Source organism: Pholis gunnellus (assembly GCF_910591455.1).
Source record: "Pholis gunnellus genome assembly, chromosome: 14".
In the NCBI taxonomy this organism is placed as follows: domain Eukaryota; kingdom Metazoa; phylum Chordata; class Actinopteri; order Perciformes; family Pholidae; genus Pholis; species Pholis gunnellus.
The window spans coordinates 5,318,827-5,338,767 of record NC_136541.1 but is presented as its reverse complement, the minus strand read 5'-3'; the positions used below and the strand labels follow the sequence as shown (position 1 = coordinate 5,338,767).

The window sequence follows — 19,941 nt, the reverse complement described above, 5'->3', positions numbered from 1 at the left end:
CATATGCTGATAATTCTGCCTGAGCCTGAGAGCAAAATTCTCCCTCCTAATATCCACATGACTGTGAGATTCAGTGCTGGATGGCTGCTTTTATGTTACCTCAGATGGTGGGACTATGTGATGAATTATAGACAATGGGTTGAGGGCAGCCAACAGTGCATTTATGACAGATAATAAATGTGCACTGCCAAACCAAGCCAATTGAAGTGTGCCGGTCTGGAATGGAAAAAGACAGAAGGAGTTCATAGACAAAAACTGTGATATTGTGTCAACACTTTATTACTATGCATCACCACCATGCAAAATCACTGCTATGAACTTGCTCAGAAATCAAACTAGATATATTTCACACATTTATGATTTTAGATTGGCTTGCCACTTTTCCCAAAGTGACTGAGTAAAGTTTCACGCACACTCAGGAAATACATCAGGAGTGTGCATGTTTGGTGTGAGTCGTACACAGATATTTGTGTGCGAGAGCAGCGACGCTAGCAAATGAAACGATGGCACACGATCAAACCTTAATTCATAAAACATTGATAGTAAACACAATTTCTTCAACGCCCTCACCAGTGTAAACCATTTGGAAGTCTCTGTGTTACGTATTTTCACTGTATCTTAAAACACTTCCAGATATCAGAACCAATCCATCTGTAACGTAACTGACAATATATATGTAGACATTGTACATGTTTGCAGACAAAATCACTTCCCAGCATGAGATTTAATGAATTTAACCTAATTTGTCCAGTGAAGACAACGGGCGTTGCTGCTGAACAGGCGTGTTTAGTTGTTGGCTACATGCTGCATTTGACAGTTTGAATGAGCTCCATTGAGAGGTCATCCAATCAGCTAAGGCATGTGTGCATTATTATCACCAAGGTATCAAATAAAACAAGCACATTTGATCGGCCCGCTCCAAAAATAAGTCAAAAAACAACACAAAAGCCACTCGACAGCAACTGTAAGAAATCTATGGTCCAATGGTTAAATCTGGAGTTATACATTTATTAAATATTGCAAAATGTATCATCTATAACTTCAACTCCAACGCAGGTTTATATTTGAAATCAGAAGACAAACAAACGCGTAAAACCTGGTTCACCGTTTGCAGGACCATGAAAATTTGAAAGAATCAAGATTTGAACTAACCGTGTAGTTGTACATTTGCTTGACAACTCATATAAAAAGGCTAGAAATTAAGAAATAATTCCCCGAAGTCACGTGGTTTTTATGGCACCTGTGGTGTAATAGACAGCTCACTAATTAATCTCTTCACATCAGCTCACAGTATTACCTTAAATATGTGGTTGGTTAAAAAATATATCTTTACATAAATGTATTCCATGGTTGGATTCAGCCATTTATTCAACTTAAATTCTTCACGTCTTCAGTGCTCTGTACCGTCGGCCCAGTGTCGCCTCGTCCAGTGTCTTCTACTATTGTTGCTTTTCATATTGCTCATCTGTGAAGGACACAGAACTTGTTACTTACAGCACAATACAAGTGCTAAACATCATAGTGCTTCCTCCAGTTCAGGTTTAGTGAGAAGTTAGTCAGTAAAAAAAAAAAAACTAAAAATATGTTGAAAACACTGTAATGATGACCCACATGCTAGAATGAAAGTAAAAGTCTGACCCCGGTAACATGGAAGATGCATTGTATTGTAGTTTCAGACACTTACCAGTCACCTGGACAAACACAGTCACTGCTGCAGCGTCACCTGCACCACACCACCAAAAACACACACAGTGAGTTAGAATAAGTATTGAAACAAAAAAAAACACACCCCAATACACCACCGTCTCCTTCCATTTACAGTCCTGCACAGCAACAACCCACCATGCACGCTTTGTCTGGTTCCTGCCTGTGCTTTATTAGCTCCTCCAGCTTGAGCTCGTCCTCCAGCTGCTGCTCCAGATCGTTCTCGAAGCTCTCCGCAGCGCTGGCACTCCTGTGACAGACAACAGGCAGTTTAAAACAAGTCACATGATCGGCGGTGTACCTGAAGACTGGAAGTTTTGTGGCAGAAGACAAGAACAACAGGAATCAAGCTACACATTTCTAAGATAGAAAATGGTCAGAGCTGATGTGCCACCAACTTGTAATCTCTTACAACAACCAGTACATCTGATTCACATCGGTGATCTTTAGAAATCTAGGAGATGACCTGATGTTTGAAGTTCTCCACACACATCAAATGAAACAATTCAACACTACAGGGAAAACTGGGGAAGCAGCATGCTGCGTCGAAGCAGTTTATCGGGATAAGCAGGTTAAAAATACACTGATTATTACTTATGATTTATTGCTGTATTGGGTACTGTCGTACCTTGGTTTATATGTGAAGAGGGGATCTGAAGAGGTTGTGGCCAACAGGTCGGCACGTCCAAAATCTGAATCCGCGGTGCTCTCGGTTTCACTTCCACCCTCTATGAGAAAAAGACATTTTAATAACAGCTGTTGCATAAAAAAATCCAGAAAGCAAAATTCAACCTGTTTTTCATTCATTTTTACCTGAATTGAGTTCTTTAACCAGCGATGACATCGTGTTGGTGATGGAGTCAGCAGCAATGAGGAGGTCATTTCTCAAATTTCTCCTTGGACCTTTGAAACACCAAAAGGTATCTAGAAATTAGAACCATACTCCCATGCGTCCATAACAAATGCATGCCTTTCTGTGTGTTACCCTGAGCGAAGGCCTCCTGAACATCCCCTCCCACGCCCATGAGTGAGTCCTGAGGTGTGTGAGTCGGGGTCGTGCCGGCAGAGTCCGAGTGGATAGGTGTGGGGATCTGCCGGCTGATGGTGTGGCTGGGGGAAGAGCGCGGAGAGCCGGTGCCCTGAGTCTGCAACACAGACACCGTTTTAGTGTTTACTTGTACCGGCATTCTTAACAGAGAAACAGAAAGAAACTGTAAGAAGAACAAAACACAATCGGGATCAAAAGGTTTTTTTTAATCAAAGCAAACCTTCCACGAGCAATGCAACAAATCACAGCAAAGAATATCAAACGCCAAAAAACAGCTACAATCTATTCAGTTCAAGAGTTCTTTTTAAGTCAATAGAGAAGCTCATTGGTCTTAATAGTACACCACAATGGCTTTATGAGTAAGAAACATCACACACATGCTACAATATGTGGAGTCATTAAGCTGCTTTTTTCATTATGTCTGTATTTGTCTGAACCTCAACATGCTGTTAAAACAGATTTTCTCTCTGAAAGCGATCCCACCTATTCCCACAGACCAGACTACACGTTGGTGATGTCTGGTGAACACCATGCATCTCCAAAATTCAGACACAGACAAAGTTTTCACCCAACAACAGCAGTTAGCATTTACTTCAAACATGCAATCATTTTGAATCCAAGCGTAGTTTTAGCCTTGTTTTTTTTTTGCTCCACAGTTCTCACACTCACAGCTTGTTTCCGTTCCTCCTCCAGCTGCAAAACAATATTTTATGGCTCATGAAACAACGACTACATCACATTGAGTATTTCTAAAAGAAAATCCAATCAGTAATTCCTCCAGGACGTGACAAGCATGTGGCTTCCGCATGCAAGTTTAATGGATTAACATTGATCCTTTTAGCCTAATTAGATTGATATCCTCCCCACTTAAGCCAGTATAGCGAGCAGTTTATGTCAGCTTTCAGGAACTCCTGTCTTGTTGGCTGCGGAAGATATTCTCGCTCCAAAGGTTATCCTCCTTGTAAGGTGTGATGGAGCATAATCCCAAATTCAACACCCTGTTCTTAAACCATTTCTCTGGACTCTTGGATAACATAAGCTAATAAGAGGCAAAGGGACATCATTTAAACAAATGTACGTGACAGAGGGCAGTTGTTGATAATCAATAACATTTGTAACAAGACCAAAACACAATATTGGTCGTCTGGACGCCAACTAGATTAAACATGTTCCTGATGCGGTTAAAGGTTCGTTTAACAGGCCGATATGATTTCATTTTAGGTGGAGAAACACCCCGAAGCAGACATCATATCTTTAGCTCAAAATCTCAAATATGTGAATGCTGAACCTCTTATTTGTACAGTCAATAACTGACATAATAGGTCTCCTATTAAAGATGTACGCCCTCTATTGGACTTGATGGGTAGTTGCTCACGTGTTTCCTCGTCTGAAAAGTGCAGTGTTTGCTTTACATTAGCGGGAGTGAGCGCCTACATCTGGGAGAATTTGTCGTACAAGTGAACGTCGTCATCTGGCCATATTGCTTACCACCTGCCTCCAAATAAAAAACAGAAAACACAAGATACGGTACACGTGTCCATGTATATATGAACATGCAAACCTCTACAGAGCTGATTCTGGCCAAAAGGTAAACCTGAAACTAAATTACCACGACCTTATTGCTCCCCCACTGCAAACAGAATGAGTGTTTGTTCAGCGATCACGAAGGCGCCTTGTCTGTGTTCCGTATTTGAGTGCTGTGAAGTCAAAGAGATGAAAAGCACGTCTCTAATACCTTGAGAAGCATCATTAGTTGCTCCAGCTGCACCATGAGTTCCCTGCGACTCTCCTGCAGAGTAGACATTCTTTGTTCAAGCTCATCTTTGCGTTGCCTAACGGAGGAAACAAGTTGTACATGGTGATGATACAATAATGTCACGTCAAAAAAAACAAATGCGTATGAGCATCTGTAGACTGCAACATATGGTGTTTATTTGTCTAGGAAATAGGCAATTACAATAAGCACGTTCCGCTGCAGCCTAAGCAAAAAATGCCTGTTCTAAAACGCACAGCATTGTGCAGGACTGAACGGAGTTACCTGAGAAGTCGAAGCTCAGCCAGAAGGGTGGGGTTCTGCTGACCCCTGTCAGGTGGCAGCTGGGAGGCCTCCTCATGCTGAACACGCAGACGCTGGATTTCCTGCAGGATTTCTCTGTGAGAGGCACAAACCAGGTTATAGAAGTCAGACATGGTTTGTTCCGTAAGAACCCCGGGTCAACACAAATAAATGGAAGCTGCATTTTGCAACTGATGATCTTACTGTGGACACTGTCCATATCTGACCATGTTGAAATCAAAACTTAAACCTGCAATAACTGGTTTCTTTTTTGGCCACTTGGGGGTGCCTGAAACAAGCTGTGGACATTTTATTACCTTGGTTATAGCAGATATTAGTTTGTATCCCCCTGATGAGGTCCAACATCCACTCACGTTCAGCTGTGTTTGGACTCCATGAACTCCTGAGGGAAATATCTTGCTTTTTAGCTTCTAAATACTCCGCTATGTTCACCAGCTCGTCGCTAACTTTCTCTGTCTGCCGTTTGGGGCTCAGCAGGTAGTGTGTACAGTAGGTTTTTAAGTGCTTCTTCTTTTTTGTTGCTAAAAAAGCTGCTGTCTGTTGCAAAAACAACACTATGAGAGCGATGAGAGAGAAGTGAAACAATAAAGGTGTTAAAACCCAAACAATGAAGCGAAAAACACTTAAAGGAGCAGTGTGAAGGGATTTAGTGGCATTTTGGAGTTACGTTCCCATGAATATATTTGTCCATTTCTGCCAATATATCCCCCTAAATCCCACTGTTCCTTTAAGATTTTTTTCACTACAGATATTTTGCATGCAGGAACAGCACAAATGTTACTAACAACATAAACCACAGCTCCGTTCTATTCAAGCCACGGCAGTGTGACCGTGGGCCAATAAAGCTCTGTCGAGCCGAGGGTAACTGCTGAGTCCGGTGATAATTCTCTGCAGGTTCCTCACCACATGTGACCGCCGTCATATACAAATAGTCATGTGATCCATTGTTTGTATTAAATAAAAGTATTAATTACAGCTGCAGCCTATGCACTTGTTCACTGTTGCTTGTAATTGAACTTTTGTCTCCACTTTGGTATCATTATTCACTATTACTTACTGCTGTCATTTTAATGTTAAACTTTCTGTTACTTCTAATGATAACTCTTATTAACTGCTTTTCTTTTTTATTCATTTTAAGAAATTACATTTTGAATTTGCCACTGTGCATGAAATATGCTATATAAATAAATTGGCTATAATTACCTTGCATGATCCAGTATTCATTGAATTATATTCTACACTGTATACATAGTTAGTTACTTGCTAAGGGTCTGTGGGGAAATATCATACCTACATTTCTAATAATAATTACAGTTTTCAGTAACGTCTGTGCTTTGAGGTCTGTTTCTTTTGTCAGACCAGGATGCTGTTTATTCTCCGGGTGAATCTCTTGTTGTGGGATGGAAAAAAAAGAAGAGAGGAGACAAACAGGAAAGGACTGAAAAGCATCACCAAAGCAGTCGTCCCTGACCTGTTTTTGCTCTCGAGCTCGGCGATGAGTTGCCTCTGCTGTTTGTTGGCATCCAGAGAGCAGGGGAGGTCCGTGGGGATCCGCTGCTGCTGAGCCTGTTGGTGAAACCAAGGCAGGAGACGTCACGTGAACTGGCTTTACCAGTGGATGATGTCATCCATTACCTTATCTCATATCTCACAGGGAGGGGGTAATAAAACAGTCAAGTCACCGGCCATCTATCAAGACCTGATCAGAACATAAACGGGCATAGAAGTCTGGTTAGAAATGATCACCACCTGTAAATCCCTTCATCATCTTCACAATAAAAAGGAGTGAAACCCTCAAAGAGTAGAGTAGCAGCGTACGTTGAACCCTCATCAAGGACAGATTTTGGGCTGTGGACACAGATGAAAGATGCCACAGATATCGTGAGCAATAAATATCTTATATATCTCACCGCGGCATCAGCAGCCAGTCTAGCAGCATAGCGGGCGATGAGGCTGTGCTCTTCGTCTTGATGGTTACTCTCCAGCAAACTGATCAAGAGGAAAATAGAGTCACAACACGACACGGTTATGACACAGCTAAGCAGATATAAACCATGCAGGGGGGGAAATAAATGCAAAAATTCAAGAAAGTTTAGTTTCTTCAAAAGTCAGATTAGTTCTTTGGCAGACAAAGTTTTATAGCAGCGTCCCGCATAATCATGCTAAGGTACTTATGTAAAACCACAAAAGCAGACATGAAGTTGGGTTATTACATAAATGAGGAGCTGAAGTTATCGTTTGTGTCCAAAGAACAGAAAGGTTCCTTATACAGTCAGATTACTGATAATGTAAAAACAAATATGGTTGTGTGCATTTCCAAGCACACACACATTAAAAGCTCTCAAATGCACTCACACAGGAAGATACAGATAACATGATAGAATACATGTGTTAAAATAAAAACTAAGTCAGCTTACACAACAGTCTTGCTTTGTTTTTAACAAGATTTACTGATTTTGGAGATTAAAGAGGCAGTCAAATCTAAGGGAAACATCAGCTAAAAGTGTTTAAAGTATTTGGTACCAACTAACTGACTAATCTGCCCTGAGCATTTGGAGTTATACAATTTTAATGTGACAAATTTTAGACTTTTGCCCTTTTATCTTTTGCATATTTCAGTCAGAGACAACAATATGTACATTTCAGGACTGAGAGAAATGTAATATTATGTAGTCATGTTGTTATGTGTATACTTACAAAGTCTTATAAGGGTTAGAATATGAAAACAAATCCAATCAAATAAATACAGATCTCTTGGTAGAAATGAACTCCATTTGTATACAAAACAGTCAGACAAACAATTATTGCTGCTGAATAGCAATAATGCGTTGACAGAAGTGTCAAAGGTCGAGGTGACTGGTCTGTTAAAGTGACAGCATGCAGCATTAGGGCTGTAACACACTCAGAATGAGGTTAGGTCAGGGGTAGGATTGCTCGGTGGCAGTCCAGCAGAGCATACGGTTTCCACTGCGACACACCAAACTAACCATGTTTTGGGGTTGTTTTGGAGGAGATTCACATAGAGGCCAATGAGAGCATGTTCGTCTGCAAGTCTATCGGCAACATCGAGGTTGTAGTTCAACCTGGAACGGCGCAGGGTTTCACAAAACATAAAACATGACATTATACAGGTGACAATACAGGGGAAGGACGAGAGGGGGGAGGAAGCAGAGAGACGAAACACAACAAAGGAGAAGAGGAGGAGAGTGGCTGAAAAGCAGCCATTCACGGGTGACTAGAGGGAAACAAGGCCATGTTATGTTTGAGAGAGACTCCAGTGATGAAGGCTAGGAGCACGATTAAGGACATGCCCAGCAAAAAAAAAAAGACTCTACAAGCTACATGTTTACATTCTCCAAGCATCAATCACTCAGTGCTCTATTATTAAAACCACTGAAAGTCATTATTTCTAAGTCAAACAATCTGCCACCCAGACATGTCAAGCGTGCTTTTTGATGTAGCTGCTATATTTATAGAGGCTTCCCATCTGCATCCCAAACTCCTAAAGGAACCATCCCCACTGCCATTATGGAGGCGCAACGCAGAACTGTGACCATAAAATGTCTCATAACAGCAAAAACAACAAAGAACCGCATCGTTAATCCATTCAGAAAAAAATCAAATAGAAATAAAAAATTGTGCATATTGTAACTTTAGGCTCAACTGTTTTAATTATTTGCTTCTAATGAGCAGCTAATTCAATTAGAAAACCTGCAGCTGCTGCATATTGACCTCATAATAGCTACAATACACGCTAGCAACAAGCTAATGTTCAGCAGAGATTCAATTTACCTAACAAACAAACAAACTTTCTTTTACATGTAGCTGCAGGACGTTATGAGGTTAGTATGCAGTTTGGGCTGGTAGTTGAATGTCCACAATAACTCATTATTCAATAAAATGATCTCAAAGTCAGAAATTAAAGGGTAACGCCATAAATGTTACACTCTATACTTAGCTGTGTAGCTGAACAAGCTGACACAGCATTGACATAAAGTTCATTTTTAAGTTGTTACGGCTAACATGTTAGCAAACAGTTGCTGATTTACACGTCCAGCAGAGACACAGCAACGTTAGCATACGACAGTCCAGCACTCACTCTACTTTTAGCTCTGTTTTGCTTCTCCACCAACTGCTGAAGGAAATATCTGCCTCTTTAGCAGCTAACTGCTTCAACATGTTAATCAGCTAACCTAGTTTGTTTGTATTTGCTGCGGGCCAGGTAGATGTTTATCAGAACTGAAAACAGCTGCTTGCTACAAGTGGAGAGAATGATGTAAAGTAGAACAACAACCTTGTGGGCCTTAAGAAACAAAACAATGAGCTGAAAGATGCTAAAATGCTCCACAGAGCTGAGGTCACCTGCTGATAATAATCTATGGTTTTACCACTATGAGCGACCCCGACACAGTTAATCCATTGTCAAGATAGAAATATTGGTCAGTGCAGCTTTATCAGCACAACTGCATTACAAACTGGATAGGGAGCTTATTGTGTTGCATTATGGGCAGTGTAAGCTCCAAGTTTTTGGAGCTTGACAAAAACAGAAGAGACTAAAAGTCTGAATTCGTGGGCATCAATTTGTTTTTAAAATGTGTCTCACAACATTATGGAAGTGCACTAAACCACTGCAGTGCCTCTTTAACGGCATATTCCAGCTGTCTAAAGTCAAAACTCTCGTCATAAAGTTTGGGGATGTTATCAGGTATTCTCAGTCATTGTTGTGCTAAAGTTAGCCTGTCAAGCTTCAGTGGGCACATCAGCTGAAAGCCCTGCATTATACGGTGTCTGTGCAAACAGCGACCACAATGTCAGATGCTCTGATATGCACATCAAGAATAACCTAAAGAACGCTCACTCATCACATTTCTATGTCTTTCTATAAGCCTGAGCTATGAAAGGGACTAGTGTTCCCTAAAGAAACACCTTCTCCATCAAGTGCAGGTGCAGTGGAGCTCAGTGGCCTTTCACTAGAAAAATCCTGATCGAGCAAAAATACAAAATACAACATCAATAGCAACTGAAAACAACAAGATAATCCCATTTCATGTAAACAGGTGCATTTTTTAACATACCTGGCAATACTACTGGGAATTTAAACGGTTTTACTGCTACAGCTTCAACATAGAGGAGATTGAGAGTAACATTGAAAGACGCTTATATTCGAAACTAGCAGTTAGTATTTCCCATTTCTGTGTGTATGATAAAGATTGTAATAGACACTCCAAACTAATTGCCAGTGATCTTTATGGTGGATGCTTCAGCCAGCATTTTAAAAATAGCCCCTCGAGTACAACAATGTAAACCCCTGTATAAGAAAACTGGTTCCTAAAGCACTCTAGTTTATGCCTTATGATTATTATCCATATTAGTTCACGCACGCATTTGAGCTACAAAGGCATTCTCATATGCACACCTGTGTCACTTACCCTCTCCCTTTAAACAGATGTGGAGCAGCCCGAGTCAAAGGCTTTCTTTGCTTAACATCATTATTCTTGCTGTAAGGCAAGCCATTTACATTCAGCACAAAGAACCACAAAGAAAGAAAGAAAGAAAGAAAGAAAGAAAGAAAAAAGCACGATGATACACAAATGTTCTCACATGCACATACTTTGGAAAATAAAGGCAAGAAAATAAAGACAGTGTGGGTTGCAGAGTCTACAGGGAATGGGCCTTCAGGGAGTGCAGCGACTGAAAAGATCTGCTTGGAAAATCCAGGACATCCATTGTTAGGACTGTACTCACTTTTTGGTGGAGTAAGGGTTCCCTGATGTAGGCATGGAGTGGGAGAGCGAGTAGTCATTGGTGATGTTCACTGGTCTTGGTGGCCTGAACAGGAAACAAATGTTTTTTTAATGTTAAAGTAACATAACATTTAGTTTGTGTGTATTTGAATCTACCAAAATAGAAATTCAGATCCACATAAACTTCATTTGGATCCGAATTTCCATTTTGATGGATGAACTTTCTGTGCATACATCAGGATGTCACAACAAAGTCAGAGATGATTAGTTATGCAGGGTGTGTGGTAAACAATAAAAAACATGCAATGAATGGGGGAATGAATCCGTGAGTCGACAAACACTGACTCTAAGTACTCTGGTGTGGACGGGATATGATTAGCACGAAACAAAGGATTCAAATCTACAGTCACAGACACATTTTACGATGTGTTAAATATCCAAAACAAACTCACCACGTATCTCTGAGGAAAGTACAGAACAAGGAAAGGAATGAAAATAGTTTATTACAATCAGCCAAGCAGTGCAAAGACCACGCTAAATGTAGAAATTATAGAGAGATATTTTGATGTGTTTATGTGAAAAACTATATCCCCCAATACATATCATAATCATTATTTTTTTACTGAGATACTGAGATCTTTTGTCCTCAAAAATCCAGTAATTGTCGGGCTCTAAAACCGACATTCAGTTGTACAAAACAGCAATCATCTTAATCCTTTTGGCTGTTTAAGGGTTATACTGTAAAATACTGCAAACAATTTAAATGTGAAGGTGAAAGAATAAACACAGAAACAGATTTTTGCTCCAGGAGTAGCCTTACTGTATGTAACTATACCGGCCTTTATTAAACAGCACCGGGTTGGTATTAAGCCAGTGCTCGTGGAGGCTGCTCCATTATTCATAACACAACACAGAACATCAGACAAGTCAAGGGAAAGGTAGCGGCAGTGTTGCAGATCACAATCATTCCCAGGGCTATAATTAAGCCCCATTGATCAGCTGACCCAAGAGATTGACTGGATTCACTTCAGACTTCCAGGCAGCAACAAGACAATTATCAGCTGAGGGATGAACTCAAACGTTTAGAAAAAGAAAGACGTTGAACTTACACAATATGAGCTAGGTTGAGAGGTTGGTCTGGCATTTCGGGAAACATGGGGTGAAGAGGCTCCCTGCTGGATGCACAGCTCAGTGACTTACTGAGGGCATGGGATAACTTCTTAGCAGGGGATTTCTGGGAGAAACACACAAGCGGCGTGCAAATTCTGAGAACGTGAGGACGCTGATTTATCTTCCAAACACATGACATCATCGCCGTCACCTGCGCCGAAACATTCAGCACCCTTACGTCGCGGTGAGGCAAACGAACACAGCCACAGTGACTGGTCGAGCGCAGACACACCTCCCTCAGCCCGCCCCGCTCTCTCCTCCTCCCTCGTCTCCTTCCCTTACCCATGAGGTATACTCCTTCATTTGGTGCTGGTTGCTATGGGGACCGCTGGCATGCCCCCTCCAGAAGCAGTCCTGACAGAGCTGGTAATTATGACATTGCTGGCAGCGGTAGCGGAAGCCCATCATACTCTCAATGTGGCAGTAGGAGCACTCGACCGGGTGGAAGACTGCGGGGAGGAGAGGAGGGGTCAGACACGCAGATGGACAAACACATGCACGCAAACAGATGTGATCGTAAAACCCAGATAGTTTAGCACAGTGCAAAGAGAGGAGGATTCATTTTCATTAATTTGAACAGGACAGATGTGCTCTTCAGTCTGTTCCGCTGACATTTCATTTCGACCGAATACGCAAAAATCGGTGCGACGGCAGCATGCTGTGTATGTGTGTAAGTATGTGACTGTTTCTTCTGCTCACAAGGTGGTGATGATGTGTGCATGACAATTACTCTCACACAACACACACACACAAAACACAATCATGCACAGGGTGTAAGGTCTCTATGGGTCATCCTCAATGGAGGTGTTTTTTTTCTGGTGACTCAAGCTTATGATGCAAAGTAGAACTTCACATGCTCCAAGCCCCGCCATGCAGCTTCCCCCATTTATAAATATTCTGTGCGGCGTCTTACCGTTCTCCACGTTGGTGAGCCGATGCATGAGCGGTAACCACACCAGACACTGAGGGGGCGGGTCTGACATCAACGTATCGAGGAATGTATTGAGGGAGACCTTTTTCTGTTGACGTTGGGTGCAGAGGAGAGTGAGATGATTCGACAGGGGGCTGGAAAGAAATCCTCCACGACGTCAATGCTCAAACAATTAATGAACCCTCACCTGCTGCGCGAAGCACGTTCTTGCAGCTTGTTCGGTGTAGCCAAAAGAAGGTCCCTCAAAGACCGCCATGGGTAATTTGAGCACCTCCCTCAGAAATTGGTCAAACTGCGAGTGGACCATTATTCCAGCAGAATCGGATATCTGGGAAAAAATATCTGGGAACAACGCAGGCAGACATTACACAAATGAATCAAACTAATTGCCACCACAGTCGGCTAATTACAGCATACACAATACAATTATCCCACTTATTTGTGAAAACAAATCATAGTAAAGCTGTTATTCAAATCAATTGTTATAATACACCAGCAACATAGCCCTCCTTCTTTTCCCTTCACGAGCCATTGCGACTGCTCCCACGGATTTTGTAGATTATGTAATAAACCCTATCCTTCAGATAATGAGTAATGACTTCTTCCAGCCACGAAGAGCTCGGCCAGTGCTGCTTCTTCCTTTAGGAACACTAGGCTAAGCAGAGATATATAACAAATGCAGACATTAATAATGTTTGTATTAGGAATTCCAAAGCAGCACATTACTTAAACTAGAAACTGCATTAGGAAAATTTGCTGATTTATTACAGTTAAAAATGGGTAATTTTAATTTCATTTTTCACAATTAAAAAGGAAAATAAGTATTTGTTGTGTTGCTTACATCTTAATTTATCCAGGATTTTCCCTCCACAGATGGTTGCCAGGGCCATCTTCACAACAAAGACAGATATCTTGCCCTGGCCCTCCCTAAAAAAAGGAGCAAATACATTTTACATTATGTTCATAGTTTCTTTTAAAAGACGCTGTCGATGTCTAGAGTCCTAGGATCTCAACTGGTTTTCTAAAAGAGAAAACCTCTCGAGGCCCACTTGAATCACAGTGAGCAACGGCTTAAACAATGTTTAGCTTAGCTTTTAGCATCTCTAAATATATACACTCTGCACGAGCGTGTTGTGACATTGTGAAAGTCAATAGTCTGTATTTTCACCCCACTTTGGCAGACACTTCAGAGTCACATTTCACACCACATTAGCTCACGTCCAAACCTCAGACGGGAAAGTGCACAACCAGCCATCGACGCGTCACGTGACGTGTTACTCACGGGTCATAGGATGCCAGCAGGAAGTTGAGCAGCAGGCTGATGGACTGTTCCACGATGATCTGGTGTGTGGTGGGCATGCGCTTGTTCAGCTGGTAAAAAATTGTGGACAGTACCACTTTTAGACGAGCCACAGAGAGCTCCTCGCTGAGGTCCATGGTGTTGATGCCGTTCTCTCGGAAAGCCTCGATGACGTTCCAGATGTCAACCAAATGCACTGGAAACAGAAAAACTGAGAGTGTAAACATTTTGATGGGAAGAAATTATGAGCAGAGTGATGCGGTTGAAAGTGCAATGCATCATACTCACAATTGCATTTCTTCTGCACAAATCTGAGTTTGCAGGCTGTTCTGTATGTCGATAATCGTATGGAGTCCAGATCTTGAGCCCCTGAGGAATAATTACTCATTATCAAATAACATCGGGAACGTCAATGCCGGTTCATAGATCATTTGGAGCGCTGGAGGGAGAGTGTACGGAGGCCCAAAGTGTTCAATATCAAGTAAATAAATTACACTGTGAAATTAGTAATCATGTAAATAAATAACAAATACAGATTATACTTTGGAAAAGGACATTTTGAAATACTGGAATCAAATAAGATACAATGAACATGAATTATATAAAAAAAATTAAAAAAAATAATGCTATAGGACTATTTAATAATGTCATAGTGATGTCATGTTTAGATTATATATTTTGGATATTTCAAATATTCTGGTGATTTTTCACTTCATAATGTCTGATTTATTTATCTGATATTGAACAACGTGGGTTTAAAATCTATCGGCTTGAAACGAGTGGAGACACTTCCAGAGAGGAATATGCCATTTTTAAACAGTCGACAGACATAGATCATGCTGAGCTGTGGCCCTGAGCACTTACTCATCTCCACAAACAGTTGCCTTCTATCTGCCATGTTGTCACCGCTCCGCTCGAAGTCTTCAATCATTCTGGTCAAGAGGAGAGAAAGTGATGTCAGAGCCCGTGTGTCCACAAACGCTTCCAATTAGGGCACTGCTCAATCACTGAATATGCTCTTCCTTCCTATTGCTTTCAGCTTTATTCTGTATAATGAATTTATAAAACACTTACCACTTTGTAAACATAATTACAGTATGCCCGTTAGACATGACGCAACTTATAGCTATATCATTTCACTTTAAATGCCTTAGACCCTTCAAGGCACCCAAAGGCTCCAGTTTTACCCCTTGGAAATTCATTTAGAAACAATGGGTCCATCGTTTCAGACAGAGGCAGAATAAAAGCTTCTTCTCATTTTTGTTGAATGACAATGAGAACTCTGTAAAAAAAAGGGGTCTTAAAACTTGAAATGTGCACTTGATTGCAACATAATAATTAATATTGTGCTTAGAGACTAAAGGCTAAAGCTGCATGTCCCCGGGTAAGAAGTTAGCATCCTCACCAGCTGATGACCTGAAGATGTAGTAGAAGACAATAACAGTGGTGAGCTAGTTAGCCCTAGCATTATGTGTGTAACAGATAAACATAACACTATCTCAGGTAATGTCGGCTGCAGTTGCTGGAGTGTTAAAGAGCAGGACAGAGTCATTAATGTCAGCCTGAAAGTTAGCTGACATGCTAATAGACGTGCTAACCATTGCAGTTACAGCAGATAAAGACTGTTTAATGCATTTTGCTCTTGCGATTTTGTGTTTTGGCTAAAAAATAAGGACACCACCCTTCAATAAAGAATGCAATAAAGGATGAAATGCTTTTACTATTTCCTTCACACATCACTTCACCTTGTGAACAAATCCAAAGGTGGACAGGCCTGCTGTGCATAGTTTTGGTTGCTTAGCTATGATTGGACAAGCTGGAGTTCCGTGATCAGTTGAATTCGCAATTTAGTTTGTGGTTATTTGATTAATTGCACATTTGTTGCGGTGCATCTAAAGCTCAACATGAACTGAAATGATATGGGTTTTAACACCTGCATAATTACCTTATGGACCTGCCTCATACAGGGGCCCTCAATTAAAATCTAGCTTGAAATATTAAGGCATATTGTGCATTTTCATGCTAAATTAAATTGCAAAAAAATGATTATTAAATACTAATGGGGGGGCAACAAGGGCCCAATTCTCATTTTACCCCTAGGGCCCCATAGCAGTTTAATCCGGCCGTGGTAAACACACACTGACCTTAATTTTTCTGTATGTTTTTTTTAAAGTACATGTACAAATTGAACGTAGCACACTACAGTGTCTATCAGAAATGTGATGGGGAGGGAGGGGGGGGGCAAAGAAAAACTCAAGTAAGACAAGGACAAGACTTTCAGAGGGGTAGAGCAGCAGAGAGAAGGCTCACACCATGCCTCGCTGCACACTGTCTGAGGCAATCTAATACACCTAGTCATGTGGTTTGTTGCCATAGCAGCAAAGATCCCAGCCACTCTGTTCATAAAAACATAGTACTAGCAGAGCACCAGAGCCCCCCCCCCCCCCACCCACCCGCCGCCGCCAAACACACTACACCTCCCACTGCAGACAAGCAAAGTTTGCAGAGAAAAGTTTTTCAGTCGTAAATATCTTTTATGAGATAATGCTCAGTTGAGAACACAGTGGCACTTCTTGGACGAGTGGCTCGAAAACACTTTCTGCAAGACAGTCACTCAGGCGCGGCATTTCAAATTACTTCCGACATTAATTGAAATATCATGCTGCAATGGAAATTAGAGTTCACCTTGTGTTTAAAAAAAAGAAAAGCAAGCAACAGCATACTTTTGTTACCCCCCCCCCCCCACCTGGTTCCAGTCAGTTTAGGCAGTCAATTATGGAGCTCGGGGAATCTTTGAAATCCAGATTAAGAGGGAAAAGATTAAACTAATAGATTAACCTGGAAGTACAGAATCAAGTGCGGTATTTCAGGAAATCACTTCAAAAGATAGCAGTGCAAGCTATAGAATATATATATATATATATATATATATATATATAATACAAGCCAGAGCAGACCCTCCACATCAGAATTAAAAACGCCTGCGTTAAAATGACAAGAGTGTATTAACACAAATAATAACTGAATGTTTCATCTTATCTTGAAAGTAATGGATATGCGAACCCATTCATCTCTTACACAGTGAGTGAATGTAAAGAGTTTACAAACATACACTATTTTTATATATATTAACATTAGTATCCTTTCCCACATCACAAGCAAAACACATCCTGAGTGCCAGTTATGTGACCTTCCGTGGTCTGTTTTCAGTCTCGTAAATAACTGAGATTGATACAATCTATTGCAGGAGCAGATATTAAAGCAGCACAGCCAACACAAAGTGTGCGATGGTGAGGGGGAAGCAAAGATGATCAACATACCTCTCATAAAGCACCATTGTCCTATTCCTTTCCCAGTTATTACAAAAGCCAAGTCCTCCTTCTAGAAACAATTGTTCGCAATACAAACTCCTCTCTAACAAGGACACGTTGCGACAAAAGCAGCACAAATGGACGAGCGGGGATATCTGAAATTAGAAACTTGTCGGCCAGGATACAGCCTGTGCTGCCTCTATCTTTAACTACAAATGAGAAGGCTCCACATTCTTGCACAGCTTTACCGGCTCTCTAGTTGCAGACCCCGAACCCTCATTCCTGGCATGTGCCCAGCAAACATTAGTCTTTCTCTGTGGCACTATCACACTGGCAGCATTAGAATAATAACTGCCCTTAAAAGAGCAAATCATCGCATGCTATTAACATTGCGGAGTGGTCTGGTGGGGCCAAGCACTGCCAAAACCAAGCCAAGGGTCTCACAGTAATGCCTCATTCTATATTTTAATGCTGCACGGACTTCTGTTTGGACAATATTCAACCGCAAGAACGCCTTGTTAGTCAGTTATTTACATCACAAGTCTATTTCTGTGGCAGCTCAATAAAACCACAGTGGACAGTGCTGTTCATGTACATCCTCCTTGATGTTGGAACAGATTGTCATGCAACATTTCCAAACACAAGCACTTACTCGAGTTATAGAGCAATCTGTGTTTGGCCGGCTCGGTACAGTACATCGCAGCTGTTACCGCTGATTGGCCGGAGTTATTTTTACATCACAAGACTATAAACTACACTGGCATCCGAATCCCATCCCCTGACAGGAATAACAAAAAATAAAAAGCTGTGCCATTGACTTAAGGTTAAGCTCAGAGATGTTGTGCTTTAGTGTTGAAGTAAATGCCGTGTGTAGGTAGTGAGACAGTTTTCTCTTCCTGTCTGGTACCAGCCAGTGATGTCTGCTGGAGGGCCTGCTGATGATCACCATGGTTTCAGCTGCAAAAAGGCCAAAACTTCAGCACCCCGATGTTAAATGAGAGTGCAGCTACACATTTTTACAAGTTGTTTACAACGTTGTCTTTTTTTTTTTTTAGCTCTTTGCGCACAACATACAAGTTAATTCTTTAAAGTATCAAAAGATAGTAGAATCACTGGAAGTCATTATATTTGAATGTGTGATGTGACAAACACAGAATCGCATTTGCATTTTGATCACAAGCTTGAAAAAGAGCTGCACTCCTGGGCATTGACACGTTGCTCTCTGGACATTAATGGAAGCTAAATTCCACCACAGCAATGCTGGTTGAAAGGTAAACAACGGGTAGTGATAATGGCAACAGGCACCGTATGGTACGTACTCAGCTCAGACATCACCTGTCACGCCTGAGACACCTGTGTGTATACGCGACACAAAGCTCTCATTGTTACAGAAACATCCTCCCGCATAAACGACTACGCGACACTTTCTAATGTTGTTTTTATTTTTAATCTCGATGTTTTTTTTATCGCTGAAACTTGATCGAGTGAAACTCATTTCACCCCAGAGTGACAAAGTAGGTTAAGGTCGCTCCTCCAGCAGCTGCAGCAGCGCACTTTCTTTTGCACGAGACTTACCACAATTTATTTCGAAGGCATCTCGTGCAACATCACCGTTTTTTTTTCCCATCCAGGAATCCCCGACAGACAGACGGCCGGTTGGTCGTGTCCCGCGGTGCGATCAGCGTTTCTTTGGTGTCGGGTGCTGCATCGCTGCACGAAGCGGCCGATCCTGTGCCGCTCTCCTGCAAAAAAAGAAAACGCTTGTGTTGTGTGGAAATTTTCGGTTAGCGTAGCCTACTGGCTGAGGAGAATAGAGGCAGCATTGCCTCCAGTGTGTGGCCCTCGCGATGACGTAATGCGGAATCTCTCCACTTGCGTCAAGTGTGCTTCGGCTGCAAATGTTGAAGTTTGATACAAAAGAAAAATGTGTGAAATAGATAAAGTTAAGCTGGTTTACTTATGTGTTTGCACGGAGTTGGACGTGCAAAGACGTGCGTTCATTCGCAGGTTTTTAAGCGGTTTCTTTTGTTTTGGGAAGATGACGTCATCGAGATAAGTGGTTTTCAATAACTATTTGTGAATGGAAGGAATATTCATTAAAAAAATATTACATTGCATTATAATTTAAATTGAAGATAGATACAGACTCGCTCATTTATTGTGATTTCTTCCTGTAGTTGAATTTAGATTGAAAGCCATTGAATACAACCTTAAATATTTTTTGAGGTATGACCCCTAACACATTGCTAATAGTAAATTTAAAAAAAATCATAGTCTGCAGAGTGTTTGCACAGATACAAAAAAGGAAAATGTATCCATCGTGGGTTGTATGATTTTGCACATGAGCTGAGTCACATTTTCTCTCTAACGTACAGATTAATTAATTTGTAGTACTAGTGCTGTTGCACCCCAATGTGAATGGCTGCTTAAGCCTGGATCTGACATGTAACACACTAAAAACAATCCAAGACAATCAAATTAATAGATATTTTTTGGATTTAAAGTTTGGATTGTAAGCCTATAATGGGGATTACAAATACACACAGTTCTATATACACGATAGAGGACATTACTGTCATTGCCAACAATGATCTAAATGAAAATAAAATAAATTCTTATTCTCTATTCCTCAATAACATGTGCCTTACGTCACATG

The 19,941-nt window shown here is 41.1% G+C and overlaps 1 protein-coding gene across 2 annotated transcripts; it reads right to left on the bottom strand.

Annotated features, from left to right (window-relative positions):
- Positions 1-273: 273 nt before the first annotated feature.
- Positions 274-19,012, bottom strand: dtna (dystrobrevin, alpha). 2 transcript variants are annotated; one of them, XM_079173163.1, is made up of 23 exons: positions 18,861-19,012; positions 14,839-14,906; positions 14,263-14,343; positions 13,957-14,170; positions 13,516-13,601; positions 12,862-13,016; positions 12,657-12,762; positions 12,026-12,192; positions 11,683-11,807; positions 10,575-10,658; positions 10,259-10,327; positions 7,817-7,912; positions 6,740-6,818; positions 6,301-6,395; positions 4,791-4,904; positions 4,488-4,584; positions 3,422-3,445; positions 2,690-2,849; positions 2,518-2,607; positions 2,333-2,432; positions 1,843-1,954; positions 1,685-1,723; positions 274-1,465 (listed from the first exon to the last, which is right to left on the bottom strand). In XM_079173163.1, the coding sequence occupies exons 2-22, from the start codon at positions 14,903-14,905 to the stop codon at positions 1,706-1,708; spliced, it is 2,139 nt and encodes a 712-aa protein (XP_079029289.1). In that variant the 5' UTR covers position 14,906; positions 18,861-19,012; the 3' UTR covers positions 274-1,465; positions 1,685-1,705. The 2 variants fall into 2 exon arrangements, with proteins under 2 accessions (XP_079029289.1, XP_079029288.1); XM_079173162.1 differs by lacking the exon at positions 18,861-19,012 and adding an exon at positions 17,295-17,422.
- Between the last annotated feature and the right edge of the window lie 929 nt (positions 19,013-19,941).